The following is a 17,146-nucleotide window of genomic DNA, read 5'->3' on the forward strand; positions in this document are numbered from 1 at the left end:
TCTTTAGTTCTATTCGGTCTATTCTCTTTTTACTTACACTAAGAGTCATATTCAAATTAATATCCTAGTGTATGTTGATGATCTTATCATTGCATGGAATGACATTGCTGCTTTGAAGACTTTTAAAGCCTACCTGAGTGATTGTACGAAGGACCTTGGTCCTTTGCGGTATTTTCTTAGTATTGAGGTAGATCGAAGTTCTACAGGTCTCTTTCTTTGCCATCGCAAGTATACCTTGGATATTGTTGTTGAGGATGGTTTATTGGGTGTGAAGCCCTTTGATTCTCCTATTGATCCCAATCATAAGCTTGCTCTTGCTGCAGGCGAGCTTTTGTCGATCCCGAGTTTTACCAACGTCTTGTTGGTCATTTGATATATCTTATTGTCATTCGCCCTGATCTTGCTTATTATGTGCATATTCTCTCTCAGTTTATGCAGTTTCCTCGTCAGGAGAATCTGGAGGCTGCCTTACGGGTTGTTCATTATCTTAAAGGTACTCCTGGTCAGGGTATTCATCTTCGTGCTGACAGTGATTTGACATTGCAGGGGTGGTGTGATTTTGATTGGGCTGCTTGTCCCATCACTCGTCGTTCCCTCACTGGTTGGCTTGTCTTCCTTGGTCATTCTCCTATTTCATGGAAGACGAAAAGACAACCTACTATCTCTCGATCTTCTGCTGAGGCAGAGTACCGTTCCATGGCAGCCATTACTTGTGAGTTAAAGTGGCTCAAAGGCCTTCTGCTTAGCTTGGGCGTTCATCATCTCAATGCCATTCCTCTTTTCTTTGATAGTCAATCGACCTTACATCTTGCCAACAATCTTGTCTTTCATGAGCGCACGGAATATATAGAGGCAGATTGTCATTTTATTCGAGATGCCATCTGTGATGGGCTCGTTGCTCCTTCTTATGTTCCTAGGACTACTCAGTTGGCCAACATTTTCACAAAGGTTCTTGGAAAGACTCAGTTTGACATTCTTCTTTGCAAGTTTGGCATTTTGAATCCCCATGCTCCGACTTGAGGAGGGTGTTAGGAGATATACTTTGTATGTAAATATTATCTTTTAAGAAGTTATTTTGACTGCCTTACATAGTTTCCTAATCAGTCTAACCTTGTATTTTTTGATATATATCTTCCTTTACGCTCAATGAGAAAGTATCACAAATCATTCAATCAATTATATACTCTACATCCTTGAGGGTCAGAAGAGTTCCTATAACAAAGTTTAAAAGGAAAAATATGTAAATGAGGACATAAACAACGTACTTGGATTGTCATTACCATGTATCATAGATTAAGGCTGAAAAGGAGACAACAAAGAAAATTTCCACAAATTCTCAAGTCCAACAAACAAAATTGTCACAAGTATATAGAGTAATCTTAAAAACAGAAAAATAAGTACTACATTATATACTTTCAAAAGCTATTCCACTAGTTCCTCGACAATTTGGTCACAAGACTCACAACTTTATAAGCTACTCATCAACATTTTGGTCAAGATTTGATAAAATTATAAGCTACTCAAAAGGTAGTTGGCCAAATTGTTTTAACTTTTGAATTTTGATGCCTGTTCAAAATCAGATAGCGTTGCACATCTAGTAATAACTAATAATCCCAGATTCCCAGCAAACAAATCATCCTAACCTAACATATCCAGAACAGTAACCCAATGCTTTCAATAATCCCAGATCACATTAAATTACTCAGAAGCACCCAGAAAAGCGAGCTCGTAGGCTGAACATAAGAAACTGAAAGCAGTAGGAACGATCTTCCTGAGGATACAAACTAAGCTACACCTAAAAACACCCAGCCGCTTAATACACAAAATGGTTCATACTGCAAATTCTAACTCCTCAAGACCAAAGAAAGATACAACAACACAGGCTGAAAGACATGATTTTATCAGTGCAGCAAAATATACCATTACAATTTTACAAGCATGCCTCAAAGGTTCCATTTTCTTCATCGAGCATTTGAACAACCTGAGCAACACCTTCCGCAATTTCCTTTTGGATGGCCGCACTAGGCATATCGAAGGTCCTTCGCCTCATGGAAAGAGATCTCCCCCCGCCAGGCTGGGGGTCCACTACATCGAGCATTGCCTCTAGCTCATCCACCATTGACCTCTTTGCAGCTCTCACCATCAGATCAACTCCCTGATAATTACAAAAAGACAATTTTATTAGCCCTCTAGTGGCAACTGGAAAGATAGATCAGTTAAGATGGTTCTACCAGGTAAATCAAAATAGGCTATAAGGTGTAATTCAATTCAAAATCCCAACGTTTTAAAGCTAATCTGGAGTTGGTTTCAGGTTAGATCTATTTTTAAAACCTGTCCTTGTGCATGGTTGAAGCTGTTTAAAGAAACACATGTAGGAAAGAAACAGACTTCGGATGATGGGTAAACTTGTTCTCCAGTCTCAACTCAACAGAGGATAAATTGATGTGGGTATCCACACCAAGTGGATTTTCCAAAGTTCCTCTTACATGCCAGTGGGGAGAAGATTTCTCCAGATAATGGGATTTAAAGAAACACAAATAGGTTAATAACAAGTGAAACAAATTATCACCTCAATCGCGTCCACAGTGAGGAGCAGAACGATGATTTTCTCTGCAAATTTCTGACGCTCCTCAGCATCACGGGAAATACGACTACGGTAGGAGAAATTGTGGAACAAAGCCCTGAGCTCCTTCAACTTGGTCTTTGCAACCGCCAGCTCTCGAAGGGCACGAAGCGCTTGAGATCTACGAATAAGGTAAGCCCTGAAGTTCAACTGGATCAAAGCTGCTGCATCCCAGGCTGATAGCTCTTTCTTTTTTCCCTTGGCAGCTCTTTTGGCAAAAGCCTATAACAAAATACAAAAGAAAAAAGAACAAGATGAGTTTATTTTGCTCCATAATATTTTTAGATCGGAAGAATGTAGCACCATGTTCCTGGGGGAAAATCCAGATCCAAAAAATATAAAGCAAAACTTGACAAGGGATTGAAACATATCAAATGATACTCGCGAGATATTTTGACAGAGTAATAAAGGGCCAAGGCCCTAGATGCATAATCCCATCTCAACATATTATATTCAGCAAACAGGACAGGCATATATAATCACTGTGTCGAAAAGAAAACACAAATTTCACCGGAAGAAATCTTTTCTTTGAACATCTGATTAAAGGTAGGTCTCCTGTATATGTATATTCTTGTTGAGTTGATGGTGCACATTTCAACAAAGGTTTGATGCTATAGTTAAAATCATCAGAAATGATGTCGAGCTTCGTTCAACTGGAACTACTCAAATGAAGGGAGGGCACTCTGTCACACCAAAAGTCTGGCCACGAGCAACAAACAGAGTAGCAAAAAGTCATAGTGATGCTTTACTTGTGGATTAAAAGATGGGAAGGAACTTAATACTGCATACACAAATCTACAAGGAGCACAAGTCTGAAAGAAGTACATCTAGATCGCAAATCAATTTTTACAAAATCTAAAATTATGTGACAAAAGGACAGTACCTACAACTACTTAAGATAGTGGCCACTGTTTATAGGCTCCTTAATTTCCATATTACAGCAGAGAACAAATTTTCTTCCTCGGAACAACTTGGACAAGCAGCAATGTATATTCTCAACTAAATTCCCATATTTCACACTTCAAGATGCATCCCCTTGTTTAGTTATCAAATGAATCCTAGATCTTTACATTGAAGTACTCCGTATTAACAAAACTTCACTGTCCACCACTAATGTCTCAGCCCAACAGAGAAAATGAACGGACAGAAACTGAAATGCACAGAGAAACTGAACTCAACGGAAAATAAGTCCAAAAGAACAAGGCCTAAGAACGGGTTATAAATGGTTAGTTATAAAGCGAAGGATATACATCAATAATTTGAGACCGATTCATATATTAGCTCTCATTTCCAAATAATAACTAATAAACACGGCATGAGTAAAGAACCAATTAAAACATCAATCCTCTATCGGCTCTAACACTACCATATCCTTTCAGATCAGTCAATTTTCGAACACTATAATCAGCCAATACCACCAGTCCACCACCTCACAAGATCTTCAAATCACAACTGAAACCAATCCAAGATGTCGACCCAGCAAAAACCAAACCGGAATCTCACCACGAACCTCGCTTAGTCCATCACCTTCCTCGAACAATTTAGCTTAGTAACCACAACATCAACACTATTCAACACAATAAAACACAACATATTCTTCAATAAAGACAAACACTTGTATACAACACCACAAATCTCACAAATGTCATTAAAAATAAAAAGTTATCCCATATCACATACAAGTAAAACCATATTCATCAAAATCCCTACCACAAAAACAACATAACTTATACCTCATGTTAAATGCCAAAATCATGGTCTTTAATTAACTACTCATTTTCACTACATGTCTACATCATAACTCTACAAACCAAACTACAGATAATACTAAGATATAGCAAGACATAAACTTTGATCCAATAATATTCTACTTTTATTATAAAAAATTAACAAAAAAAAATAAATCAACTGAAACATATTTATAAAAAAAAAAAACAAAATGTGGGTAATATACCTGACGCATAACCACAACCCTACGATCATCAGAGTGTTCTTCGATCTCCACTATCCGCGTAGCAGAGGATCCTTTCTCACCTTTCTTTTCCTTTTTTTCTTTCTCCTTCTTCTTCTCTCCACCAATAGTAGCCTTCCACGTGTAAACCCTCTTATCATCATCTTTCTTCCCTTTAATCTCAGTAATCCACTGATACTTCCTCTCACCATTTTTCCCTTTCTTAACATCATCCCCTTCAATCTCAGCCGTCCATCTATACTTCTTCTCTACATCTCCTTTAATCTCAGCCGTCCACGAGTACTTCCTGTCCATCTCACTCAGCTGCTTCACCTTCTTCTCTCTCTCCTTCACCTGCAATAGCCGGTCGAACTTCGACTCGAGCGAGCTCACTCGGTCGGAAAGCGCCTTGATGTACGACTCGGACGAGTCGACTCGGCGGGTGACTCGCTTGTAAGAGGAGCATAAAGGGGTCGACTCGATCTGGAGTAGATCAGTGACTGAGTCGGGGAACTCGGAGAGGAGAGAGAAAGTGACGTCATCTTGGAAGAATGGGTTTAAGGAGAAGGGTTTAGGGGGGAGAATGGTGGTGGTTTCAGTGATGAAGAAAGGGGAAGAACGTTCGATGATTTCGAATTTTCTGTAGCTCATTTCTGAGGAATTTTAGGGTTTGAATTTGGGTGTTTGTTGTTTGATGAAGAAGATGAAGTTAGAGAGAGAAAGATGGTGAATTGATGATGATGATGATGATTGAAAGGGAAATGTGGAGAATGCAGCAAAGCGTGGATGGTGGACTAGAGACCACCTTCCTCTATGTGGTCCTGCTCTAAAACGCATTATCTTAAATATGAAACGCAATTTGAAAGAAGAGAAATAAATTAAAAAAAAGAACAGAAAAGGAAATATTTTTTTAAAAAAAACAAAATGATAAAAATTTCCCAAAAATTGCGCTAGATGGCGTGGAATTTATAGGAAAAGGAGAAAGAAAAATAAAAAAAAAGAAAATGGTTAATTTGCACTGATAACTAACCACGCAAGATTTGTGGAATGATCCTGTAAACTTTTTTTTCTTTTAACAAAAAAAAAACTACCATTATTTATTAGTTTTCATTTTTGCCAACATTGATATATTCTTTTTAGTTTTGACTTATTATTCACACTAAATTTACGAAGTACTACTGGATTAACTCATTCTCCAAAAAAAATTTCATATAATTTAAAGAACATACTTTTTAGGTAAAAAGAACATATAATTTAGATTGAAAGAACATACTTTTCAGTTAAAAAGAACATACTATATAATTTAAATTGAAAGAACATACTTTTCAGGTAAAAAGAACATATAATTTAAATTGAAAGAACATACTTTTTAGGTAAAAAGAACATGTAATTCAAAATCAAAGAACATGTACTATCTCCAAATGTAAAAGAACATGTAATTCAAAATCAAAGAACATGTAAAAAAGAACATATGACAATGGAAATATAATATGATAGTAATTTATAAGGAACATACTAAAGTTTATATGTTTGACTTCTTGTATAATAGGATTTTATTATTTTTTTAAAAAAAATCAGTTTATATTATTTGATTTATAGAGATTAATTTTTTTAATTTTTTTTTTCACAAAACATACGTTATTTTTCTTATTAAATCAGTTTCTTGTTTAAACTTTTTTTTGAAAGTTAAATCATGCGAGTTTAATCAAAATAATAGAAAATAATATTTACCAAAAATAAAAACTAAAAGATAATATTGTATATTTATTTATTTTTTAAAAAACTAATTATAGAGATAATGGTGGAGTTAGCCGCAATTTCTGCACAATTTCAATGATTTATGCCATTTTTTTTTTTTTGATAATTATTTAAAGTCAGTGCGTTTTGTTTGTTCATCCGTGCGTTTCAATCCAAGATCACAGTTCACACTGTGGTCTCGAGTGCATCAACAAATTTGCGAGAATGCAGGGGATTTGAAGACGAAAGAGAAAGGTAAAGGGTAGAATGGAGATTTCATATGAGTTAACGAGGATTACGGCCAATAGATTGAGAAAGTCCTTTTCAGTTATCACAAAGTATGGTTTTTTTTCATTTACTTTTTCGCTGTTCAAAAAAAATTAGGATTGGTATGTGACTCTCTGTCTAGATTATGTTCTTTGACTCCATTAATAAAAATTCAGCTATATTTAATTCAGTTAAGATAAATTTAATTTATCTAATTTACTTATACGGTTTTCATTCAATTCAGATAAATTTAATCTAGTTAATTTTGTTTTACCGTTTTGTTTAGACATATTCAGTTCACTTTCGTTCAATCCAAAAATATAGCCTAATTATAGTGAATACTCATGTTCTATTCACCTTATTTTTATTCTTATGAGAACAAATAAATTCAGATAAGTTTAGATTAAGACTAATGAGTTTCTGCAAATTTAAGGTATGACACACTCACAAAATAAGATTTGATACAGAATAATAAATTCAATTCGGCAGAAATAAGTTATGATACTCAAACAAAATAAGGTCTTATAACTTTAGATAAGGTTTAATAAGGACTAATAAGATCTAAAAGTTAAGATAGACTTATTTAAATTCTGATAAGTTCAAATAAGCGAAAATAAGTTGAATATAACACATTTTTACTTTTAATAAGATAAAAATGTAGGATAAAATAAAAATTAATCAAATATGCAGCTATCATTAAGTTTAATTCGTAAAGTATTGTAAATGTGATGCTTTAAACTGTGATTAAATCTCATTTGTATTGCATTTAGTTGAACTCTAATACTTCATAACATAAAAAAACAGTAAATACTTCATAATAAGTTTAGTTCATATAAACATAAATCGAGCTTATTTGGTTTTGGTGGATGTGAATAGGTGATGGAGAACTCACCTTGTTACCTCAAGATCACAAGTTTTAGTACCTACTTATGCTTGGGAGTATGAATTTTCTTATACCCCTACTCAAGCGTTGACCTATTTAACTAGCGAGAAGTACTAATTTAGCAAGATCTTTCTCCTTACCAAGAGGTTTCTAAAAAAAATATAAATAAAATACGACAATAGTTGTGACTTGTAAGGCCTCTTTTCAACCATGTGATAGAGGTTCACGGCTCATATAAGAAGAATCTTTAATTTATCTCTTTTTTTTTTTTTTTTTGCAAGAGAATTCTTCTCAACAAAAAAAAATTATACACAAAATACACCATATATTTTCCTTAAAAGTTATACAGTCAGATTTTTGGACGGATACGATGGAGTTGATGAGATATAAGTGTGGGTCACGTGGGAATATCTGACAAATAATTGTTGTCTTACTGGGGCCTTTTAATCTACTTTATTGAATTTTATATGAATACTTTCAATATTAATTAGTACTGTAATAGCATTATTGTTTCTCTCACATCATTAGGTGGGGATATCTCATATCTGGTTAGTTTACGTCTTGAAATTCCTTTGACTCATCTCATTTCTATATGATTTTGGCTTGAATTTTGCGAGGTTTGCTTTGATTTGTGAATTTTTGTTTTTAGTAAAGAAAGGACCGTTGTGTTTGATGAAATCCAATCTTTTTGTTAAGTGCAACTGTGCAATAAAGAATGTATGGGTCTGTTCTCTTCGACATAAAACAGTTTAATTGAATTGAACTAAATTAAACTGAACTGAACTGAATTGAATTGACTGAACTGAATTGAACTGAAATGAATAGTGATATGTGAAAGTAAAAGTATTGTCCAGAGCTGAATTGAATTGAACTGAACTGAAAATAAACTGGGAGAACAGACCCGTAGAAGTTTTCTGTGAAATAGCATAATGCTAAGTTGTTTGTTGACCAGAATATATGAATTTGCATGTTGTCAATTTTTTTTTTTTTTTTTTTTTTTTTTTGCATATTTTAATGTTCTACTTCTCATGGAAGTATTTATTGGTTGTATTTAGGAAAATATTTTAGCTACCTAAAATGATAAGGTGTTAACATATTTAATTGCTGAAATGAATAGTCTTGTTTGGAAGTACCTAAAACAATGACTAGAATGATAAGTTAACATTTTTACCTTTTCAAAATCATGTGACTGAAATTTCGGAAAAATCTTTTAAACATTTAGATTATTTTTTTTTAAAACATTTTGATAACAACTAATTTTGTCAAAATAACTTATCAATTCAATCAACTAATTTTTTCCAAACATTTACGCTGATCAGTTATTGTCCTTAACCATTTCAATTTTATCTGATCAATTTCACCTAACTTATTAATTTTAGTTTATTTCAAGTAATATTGTTTAACTGAGCCAATTTATATACAGTTATGATTATGTTTTCTTTGTTACAAAGAAGGGGAGGGGGGATTCGAACCTGTGACCTATCGTTCACAACACCTCAATCGTAACCACTAGGCCAAAGCATCGTTGGTTTCATGATCACGTATGTACTTACATGGAAAAACAACTTCATATAAAACACGACTTATGACATACAACTAAAAAAACTACTTTTTTTTTAAAAGCAACTTACATTACTAAAACAAGAACATACGAGTACGAACCAGCTAGCAAGGTCCCCTACAAACTGCTACAGCAAGTTGGTGGGCCTCCTGGATCAAAGTACGTGAAATCTTAACTATAGTTACAAAAGATAAGACATAGCAAGAGTTTTAATAGCAGAAATTATATATGAAGATAATAAGGAGAACTAGTAGTAGGATGTTGCAGTCCTCGCACTGCAAGAAGGGAGTCCGTGAGTATCACTATTGAGCAGGAGTGCTTCGATGCTTCTAGTTACACCCTCCAAATTGCATGCAACTTCGTTTGTTCTGGGTGCGCTGTAGCAACAAGGTCTCCCCTGGCATACGTATTTAAGTGCCACCATATATGCCAAGCAATAGCTGCGCGCCATGTACCACGTCTTCGATGCCACTTCCATGCCCCATCTACCTTGACAATAGCAGGTATCTCTTGCAAATTGCCCCAAGTCCATCTTGAAGCAGCAGCGCCGTTATCGATAGCGATTCGTGGATATTGCAGGGGGCCAAATCATGTGATGCATCCACCCTATTCTAGCGATTTTTATTTTCCTCGATAGAATTTAAGATTTGTTTCGGAGTACAATACAATACAATACAATATAATACTCCCTTTGTATTTTTTTTTATCTTTCCTACTTTGACTTTGCACGTTTACCAATGTACTTATTCTACATTAAATATCCTTCATTACATGTTGGTAAAAATTATAATAATTGAATATTAATAAAGTACTCATCGAGACGAATTAAACAAGACCCCACATGTCTATATTTTTTCTTATATATTGAGAAAAATCTAAAAGATTCTCTCTAATTGTGAATAGTGTCAAGATTTTAAGTGAGGAATATAATATAATATAGTATAATATAGTATAATATAGTATAATAAAGTATAATATAATATAATATAATATAATATAATATAATATAATATAATATAATATAATATAATATAATATAATATAATATAATATATATAATATAATATAATAAATTAAATATAATATAATATATATATATAATATAATATAATATAATATAATTAATATAATATAATATAATATAATATAATATAATATAATATAATATAATTATATAATATAATATAATATAATATAATTAATATAATATAATATAATTAATATAATATAATATAATATAATATAATATAATATAATATAATATAATATAATATAATATAATATAATATAATATAATATAATATAATATAATATAGTATAGTATAGTATAGTATAGTATAGTATAGTATAGTATAGTATAGTATAATATAGTACAATATAGTACAATATAGTACAATATAGTACAATATAGTACAATATAATACAATATAATACAATATAATACAATATAATACAATATAATACAATATAATATAATATAATATAATATAATATACGATTTTTTCACCAAATAATACCCCTTACCAAAAAAATTATTATCCAAATACCCCAACTTTTTTCAAAATTCACCAGATACCCCTAACTTTTAAAATAATTCACCAGATACCCCAAAAGTTGACGGACGTTAGTCTCCGTTAGTGTTTAGTTACAAGTTTGCCCTAAGTCAACCTAATTAACCCTGAGTTAATCTAATTAACCTAAGTCAACCTAATTAACCCTAACTAATCCTAACCCTCACTCTCCCCTAAACCACCAGCCCCCCACCCCCCTAACAACCCAACCCCACTAGCCCCCAACCCACCACCCCACCACCCCACCACCAACCCAATACCACCAGCCCCCTCCCCTGCAGCCACCGACACCAACCCCACCAACCACCTCCCCCGCAGCCACCGACACCAACCCCACCAGCCCCCTCCCCCGCAGCCGCCGACACCAACCCCACCCACCAACCCTCCTCCGCAGCCACCGATACCAACCCCACCCCTACCTCTCCTCCGTTGCCACCGATATGAGACCCACCCCCTACCCCTACCCCTCCCCCGCAGCCACAAACCCCACCCCTACCCCTACCCCTTCCCCGCAGCCACCAACATCAGACCCACCCCTACCCATTCCCCGCAATCACCAACATCAGACCCACCCCTACCCCTCCCCCGCAACCACCAACGCCACCCTACCCCTCCCCCGCAGCCACCAACATCAGACCTTCCCCCTACCCCTCCCCTACAGCCACCAACACCAGACCCATCTCTCTCTTCGCTTGCGGTGGTGGTGGACGATCGAGAAGATGATTTGGTGGTGGCTTCCTCCATTTCAATGATGCGCCGGATCGGAGACTGAGCGAGGAATGATAAGAGAGGGAGAGGCGCGGCTGCGGGTTGGGGAAGGGGGGCTTCGACGACGCACCGAAGATAAGAGAGGAAGAGGCGCGGCTGTGGGATGGGGGAGGGGGGTGCGACGATGGGGCGGGTTTGGGTCGGTTCCAGCTGGACCCGACCCAGACCCGTTTATTTTTCACAGACCCAGACCCGCCCCAGATCCATTGGGTCTAGATTTTTCAGACCCAGACCCAGATCCGCTGGGTCTAGCGGGTCCGTGGGTCCTTACTGGGTCCTAAATGGGTCCTTCTTAGTTTTAATTTTTCATCACATTTTTTAATATATGTAATTAAAAATTTTCGCCTAATATATATATGTTTTTGTATCCATAGTTAAAGCATTCTCTAAATAAAATTTTAAGAATTAACTCATAAAATATTAAAATGTTACAACTTATAAATAAGTTACATGTCTTAGTGGAGTTACAACACTAACGACTTCACAAAATCAAAACTCATAAAATTATAGAGTTTAGGTAAAAAAAAAATTCTAATATGTAAATGGGTCCGTGGGGCGGGTCTGGGTCTAGCATGTGGACCTGGACCCAGACCCGACCCATGCTATATGGGACCCAGACCCGACCCGGACCCATTGGATCTAAAATTTCTGGACCCAGACCCTTATAAATGGGTCGGGTCCTAGCGGGCCTTGGTCGGGTCCAGGACCCATTGCCATCCCTAGCGACGACGCGTCGGAGAATGAGGGAGAGCTGCGTGGGAGGTTGGGGGTTGGGGGAGCTGTGTGGGAGGTGGAGGGGGCTGGTGGGGATAGGGTTGTTGGTGGGGTGGTGGGTTAGGGGAGAGAGGTGAGGTTAGGGTTACTTAGGTTTTTTGAATATTTAGGATTAATTAGAGTTTTTTAGGGTTAATTAACACTAGATGACTAACGGAGTTAACCGCCGTTAGTCATTAAGGGTATTATTTGTCATTTTTTTCAAAATTTGGGGTATCTGGCAATGTTATCAGGATCGGGATTCTACTTCGGATCGTAGGGGTTGGTAGGATTGAATCGGTGGGATCGGATCGTAGGATCGTAAGATCCTAAAATTCGGTAAGATAGAGATAATTATGCTAGAATATGGTGAGAATCTCATGTTAAAAATTTACACATATTAGTAATGACTTATTTCCTTGGCAAATGGTGATAATTTTCAATACTATAAGGTAAAAGTAATATATGCAACCAAAATCTAATAGGAGAAATATAATATGTGAAATTACTTAGCGATTTTTTTATGATAGGATCGAATCGTAGAGTCATAGGATCATAGAATCGTATTAAGATCCTACCACATCATTTTTTGTGGTTGGATAGGATCGAAAGATCCTACAAAATTAAGATCCTACATAGGATTGGGATCGGTGAGATCCTTCTGAATCGTAGAATCTTAGGATCGTAAGATTCGGATCGGGATTTTACCAACTACATTTAGGATCAATGAACTAATGTCATACATTAATATAGGCTTATCCATCCATCCCTTGATGGACACCAACACCAACAGGTACCTAAAAATGTACAAAAGATAGTGTCATCAACATCATATACATTGAAAGATAATTTAAGATGACATACAACATTGAAACAAACTCACCCATCCTCTACCTCTACCTCTTCCCTTTCCCCTGCCTCTGCCTTCACCACCTCTTCCACCAGTTGCTGCTGTGACAGTTGAATCAGCACCCATGCCTCTCCCTTCACCACCTCTTCCACCAGTTGCTGCTGTGATAGTTGAACCAGCACCCCTGCCTCTGCCTTCACCACCTCTTCCTTCCCCATCTCCTCTTCCACTTCTGTTGCCACCACCTCGTGACCCTATGCCACCCCTGATAACCCTTCCACCTCTCCCTATCCTACTGGGTTCTGCTGTGACAGTAGGTGTAGCAGATGGTTGTGGTTGGGTTGATGATTGGGGGTCTTTCCTAGGCCTACCCATTGGCCTCTTTTGTGGTGGCTCTTGCACAACAACTTTGTCCCTATTAGGACACCTTTTTTTGTTGTGGCTCTTGCACAACAACTTTGAACCTATTAGGGCACCTTTTTTTGTTGTGGCCTTTTCCCTATAGATTGAGCAAGCCATCTCTAACCCATGCCTAGTCAACTTACCAGGCTTCTTAGGGTTTTCATAGGGACCTTTCAACCTGTTCAGCCTAGGCCTGCCAGGCCCAATCTTGATTGGAGGTGGATCAAGAGCAAACTCTTTTTCAGGCCAATGTCTTTCCCCTGTGCAAGGTGGAATTAGAGGTGATCATTTTGGCCCGGCCCTACCCGTTTTTAGGCCGGGTTTTGGGCAGATTTTTTTCGGCCCGCGATCCGAATTTTTTTTTGGCTTTGGGCAAGCCAAAAATGACTTTTTAGTCTATTTTTTGACCTAGCCCATTTTTGGCCTGCAAAATCCCGCCAATAGACCCGAAATAACGGGCTTTGGGCACAAAAATTCGACCCGAATTTAGGCCCGACCCGGCCAATGGGCAATTTTTTTTGCCGCGGCCCATCCCGGCCCATGATCACCTCTAGGTGGAATTGACCATGCATATGCCTTAAGATACATATCCCTCTTATGCGCATTAGTAACAAAGTCCTCCGCTTCTTGGTTACATAAATAAATACAAGAAATAGCATGGGATGCCAGTCATGTCTTATTTCCTACAAGTGCAGGTGTGCTTGGCTAGGTCAACTATGAAACTACCTATCAAGTGGTTGACTTGGAATAAGGTGTTGGATGATGGGCAGGGAATGTAGTTTGCAGCAAGGTCTTTCTCTTTTTCCAATTTAACCTGAACCCTAGGACTGATTTGTGCACTAGACTTTTTCATTTCTTGCCTTTTCATGACAAGTCTTTGCATCAAAGCAACTCTAAATGTCCTCTAACATGTATATTAAGTGTTTGACCCTAGCATTTATGATGTAACCATCGAACGTTTCAGCTAAATTAATTATTTACTATCACATCAACCTTCATGGTATCTTTTAGATGGGCCCTACAAAATACCTTTTGATTGTAGCTCTTATATCCAACCACAGCAGCTGGATTCACCTTTTCCATTTCTGACAATGCCTCATTATGCTCAGGGATACTGTAAGATTTGGCTGCTTTCCAGAAAAGTTGCTTCATCTCATCTCCTTTCTATGTTCTGTGCCACAGTGCAAAGATGTGCCTAGCACAATGCATGTGCTCAGCTTTGGGTAGCAACTTTGCAACTGAACTCAATATAGCCTGCATAAAGAACACAAGTAAGCAAGCAACTAAGAAATAAAATAAAGTAGCACAAACTAAAGTAAACTACACTAACTAACCTGATTTTCATCACTGATTATAGCCAATCCATCACCATCTTTCAGGTCAAAATGGCCTTGCAATTCAGTTAGAAACCACTCCCATGAAGAACTATTCTCCCCTTCTACATTAGCCCACACTGCGGGGAACATCTGATCGTTTCCATCTCTCCCTACAGCAGCCAAAAGTTGCCCTCCTAAGAAAAATTTGATAAAACAGGCATCAATGCAAAGGACCTTCTTGCAGCCCTCCATCCACCCCTTCTTCAACCCATCAAAACCCACGAAAAGCCTCTGAAACACCAGTGGATCAGATTATTGGCTAGTGTTAGTCACAAGCACAATGTGTGATTGAGGATTTGCCACTTTTAGTGCCTTTATATACCTCCCTAACTTGTAATGTTGTACAATTGAACCATGTAACAGTATGTGTGCTTGGTACTTGGTTTTGTATGCAAAATTTCTTGTAACAACAATCTTAAAAGCCCACCTAATGGTTTCTTTAATTTCAGCTGCAGGCCAGTGGGGCATGGTCTTAAAGACCTCAAGAAACTGTTTTGCTGCCCATAATGCTTTCAACTAGGTGTTCTTGGTCATATTTCTAGAACACGTGTGTGTGTCAATCACAGTTTTGACCACAAAACAAGCCTTTCTTGTGTCCCATGAAGAGTACAACCTGAATGGGCACCCCTTCTTACAGCAAACCCCTAACCTCTATCCTTTGTTTTTGTTGCTAATATAAAACCTCAAACTTCTACCTTGTAAGATTGCAAAAGCTGCTACAACTTTCTCAAAAGCAGCTGTGTTTGGGAACCTTTGTCCCACCTTCCATACAAACTTGCTGAAGTCCACACTATTTGCATCAACAACCAAACTCCTTCCCCTCCTCCTCCTCCTCCTCCTCCTAGGAATTAAATCACCTTCCTCTTCACTGGCCTCTGGGGTGTGAATTTCATCTTTAGAGTTTTCATACTCACTTTCAAAACCCTGATGTTCTCCCTCACCCTCACCAGATGTGTGCCCTTCATTGCTGTTAGTTGTAATAAACCTCGTTCTGCCTCTTTCCTTAGTTGTTCTGCCAACTCACTCAGCTTGTTCTTGCAACCTCTCACCTTATTCCTTGTTGTTATATACTCCTCATCACTAGTGTAAATATCATCACCATCAAGCTCTTCAATGTGATCTGACTCATTCTCCTCAACTATGTTCTCCTCGTCCTTACCAAAGTCTTCATGTATGACCTTATCCTCATCAATAAACTGCCCATCAACTTCTAAAACAAAATCAGCTGGCACACTTGATGTAGGTGGTTCAAAGAGTGGATCTGTGTCATCACTTGAGGTAGGAAAATCAGGAATAAGATCATTCAGAGGGATGGGACTTTCAGGCCTAGGATTAGTCCACCAATCATCAGTGACGCAGAAGTCAGGAATTGGTGAGCTTGTTGTCGATTGTGGATTCGAAGTTGGATGAGGTTCAGAGGTGTGTTTTGAGTGTGAATGCACTTCTTGTGCTACTGGTTGCTTGTTTGATGTTGTGTTCCCTTTTCTAGGGTTAGCATGTACATTTAAAAGGGTTGTGTTGTGGTTGAATTTGATGTGGATTTATTTTGGGATAAGAATCTTGGACTGGTTCTAGTAGGAGAAAAGGTGGGTAATGAGGTGTTAAGGGAGGTCCCTTTTTTGGATTTGGGTGATTTTTGTGGGGTCACCTTTTTAGAACCTGGTGCTGTCTGTGGGGCCCTTCTAGAAATGAGTTTTTGGGGTCTTTTCTCAGGCTCAGGTAGTTGTGGTTGGGGTTCATCAAGTTGGGGGTTCATCAACCCCATGCAACACATACAAATCCAAGTACCTAGCTTCTTTAATAATACTAGTCATCACCCTAACCTCCTCATCATCATAAACCCTCTTCAAACCACCATCAATTGCACACCAGGTGTTAAATAATAGACCATCTCAATTTTCCTATAGTTACCGCATTCTTTGGCCATCTTTTGTAAGAAAAACCATGACAACTCATCAGGGTCAATAGGGTATTCTTGGCTTCTCCTCCCATATACAAGGACCCATTTGTACTTTTCTTAACAATCCTCCATGACAAAGCCTTAATGTAAGTATGTAACCCAATCCATGTTCAATTACCCTTGCAAGTCACAAAAGTCCTATTCAGTTCAACTAATCACAATTCGTAATCAAGCACGTAAATTAAACTAATTAAGTGGAAAAAAATAAAAATTGCAGTAAATAACATATTACATTCTTGAAAAAAGTTCAAAACTTTAACATTCAAGTTCACATTTAGCATCATCAATGTACATACTCAAATTGCAACAAAAAAATTCCAATTTAAAGAATGCAAAGAGGAGTACCTTTCACAAAAAGCGAAATTTTGATGTAGTTCACCCAAATCAGCGTTCCCACAGCTTCAATTGTAACATCCAGTAAATAATAAATAATTAATGCATGAT

At 37.1% G+C, this 17,146-nt stretch overlaps 1 protein-coding gene across 1 annotated transcript; it reads right to left on the reverse strand.

Annotated features, from left to right (window-relative positions):
- Nucleotides 1-1,672: 1,672 nt before the first annotated feature.
- Nucleotides 1,673-5,356, reverse strand: LOC104906609 (BAG family molecular chaperone regulator 7). Its single transcript, XM_010695384.4, has 3 exons — nucleotides 4,578-5,356; nucleotides 2,570-2,845; nucleotides 1,673-2,155 (listed from the first exon to the last, which is right to left on the reverse strand). The coding sequence occupies exons 1-3, from the start codon at nucleotides 5,223-5,225 to the stop codon at nucleotides 1,931-1,933; spliced, it is 1,149 nt and encodes a 382-aa protein (XP_010693686.2). The 5' UTR covers nucleotides 5,226-5,356; the 3' UTR covers nucleotides 1,673-1,930.
- Between the last annotated feature and the right edge of the window lie 11,790 nt (nucleotides 5,357-17,146).

The sequence above is a fragment of the Beta vulgaris genome, chromosome 3 (genome assembly GCF_026745355.1).
Source record: "Beta vulgaris subsp. vulgaris cultivar EL10 chromosome 3, EL10.2, whole genome shotgun sequence".
NCBI lineage: Eukaryota > Viridiplantae > Streptophyta > Magnoliopsida > Caryophyllales > Amaranthaceae > Beta > Beta vulgaris.

Coding starts and splice junctions, on each gene's coding strand:
- LOC104906609 (XM_010695384.4), bottom strand. CDS start 5,225: ATGAGCTACAGAAAATTCGAAATCATCGAACGTTCTTCCCCTTTCTTC. Junction 2,846..4,577: donor GGGTTGTGGTTATGCGTCAG/GTATATTACCCA, acceptor ATTTTGTTATAG/GCTTTTGCCAAAAGAGCTGC. Junction 2,156..2,569: donor TCACTGTGGACGCGATTGAG/GTGATAATTTGT, acceptor TGTAATTATCAG/GGAGTTGATCTGATGGTGAG.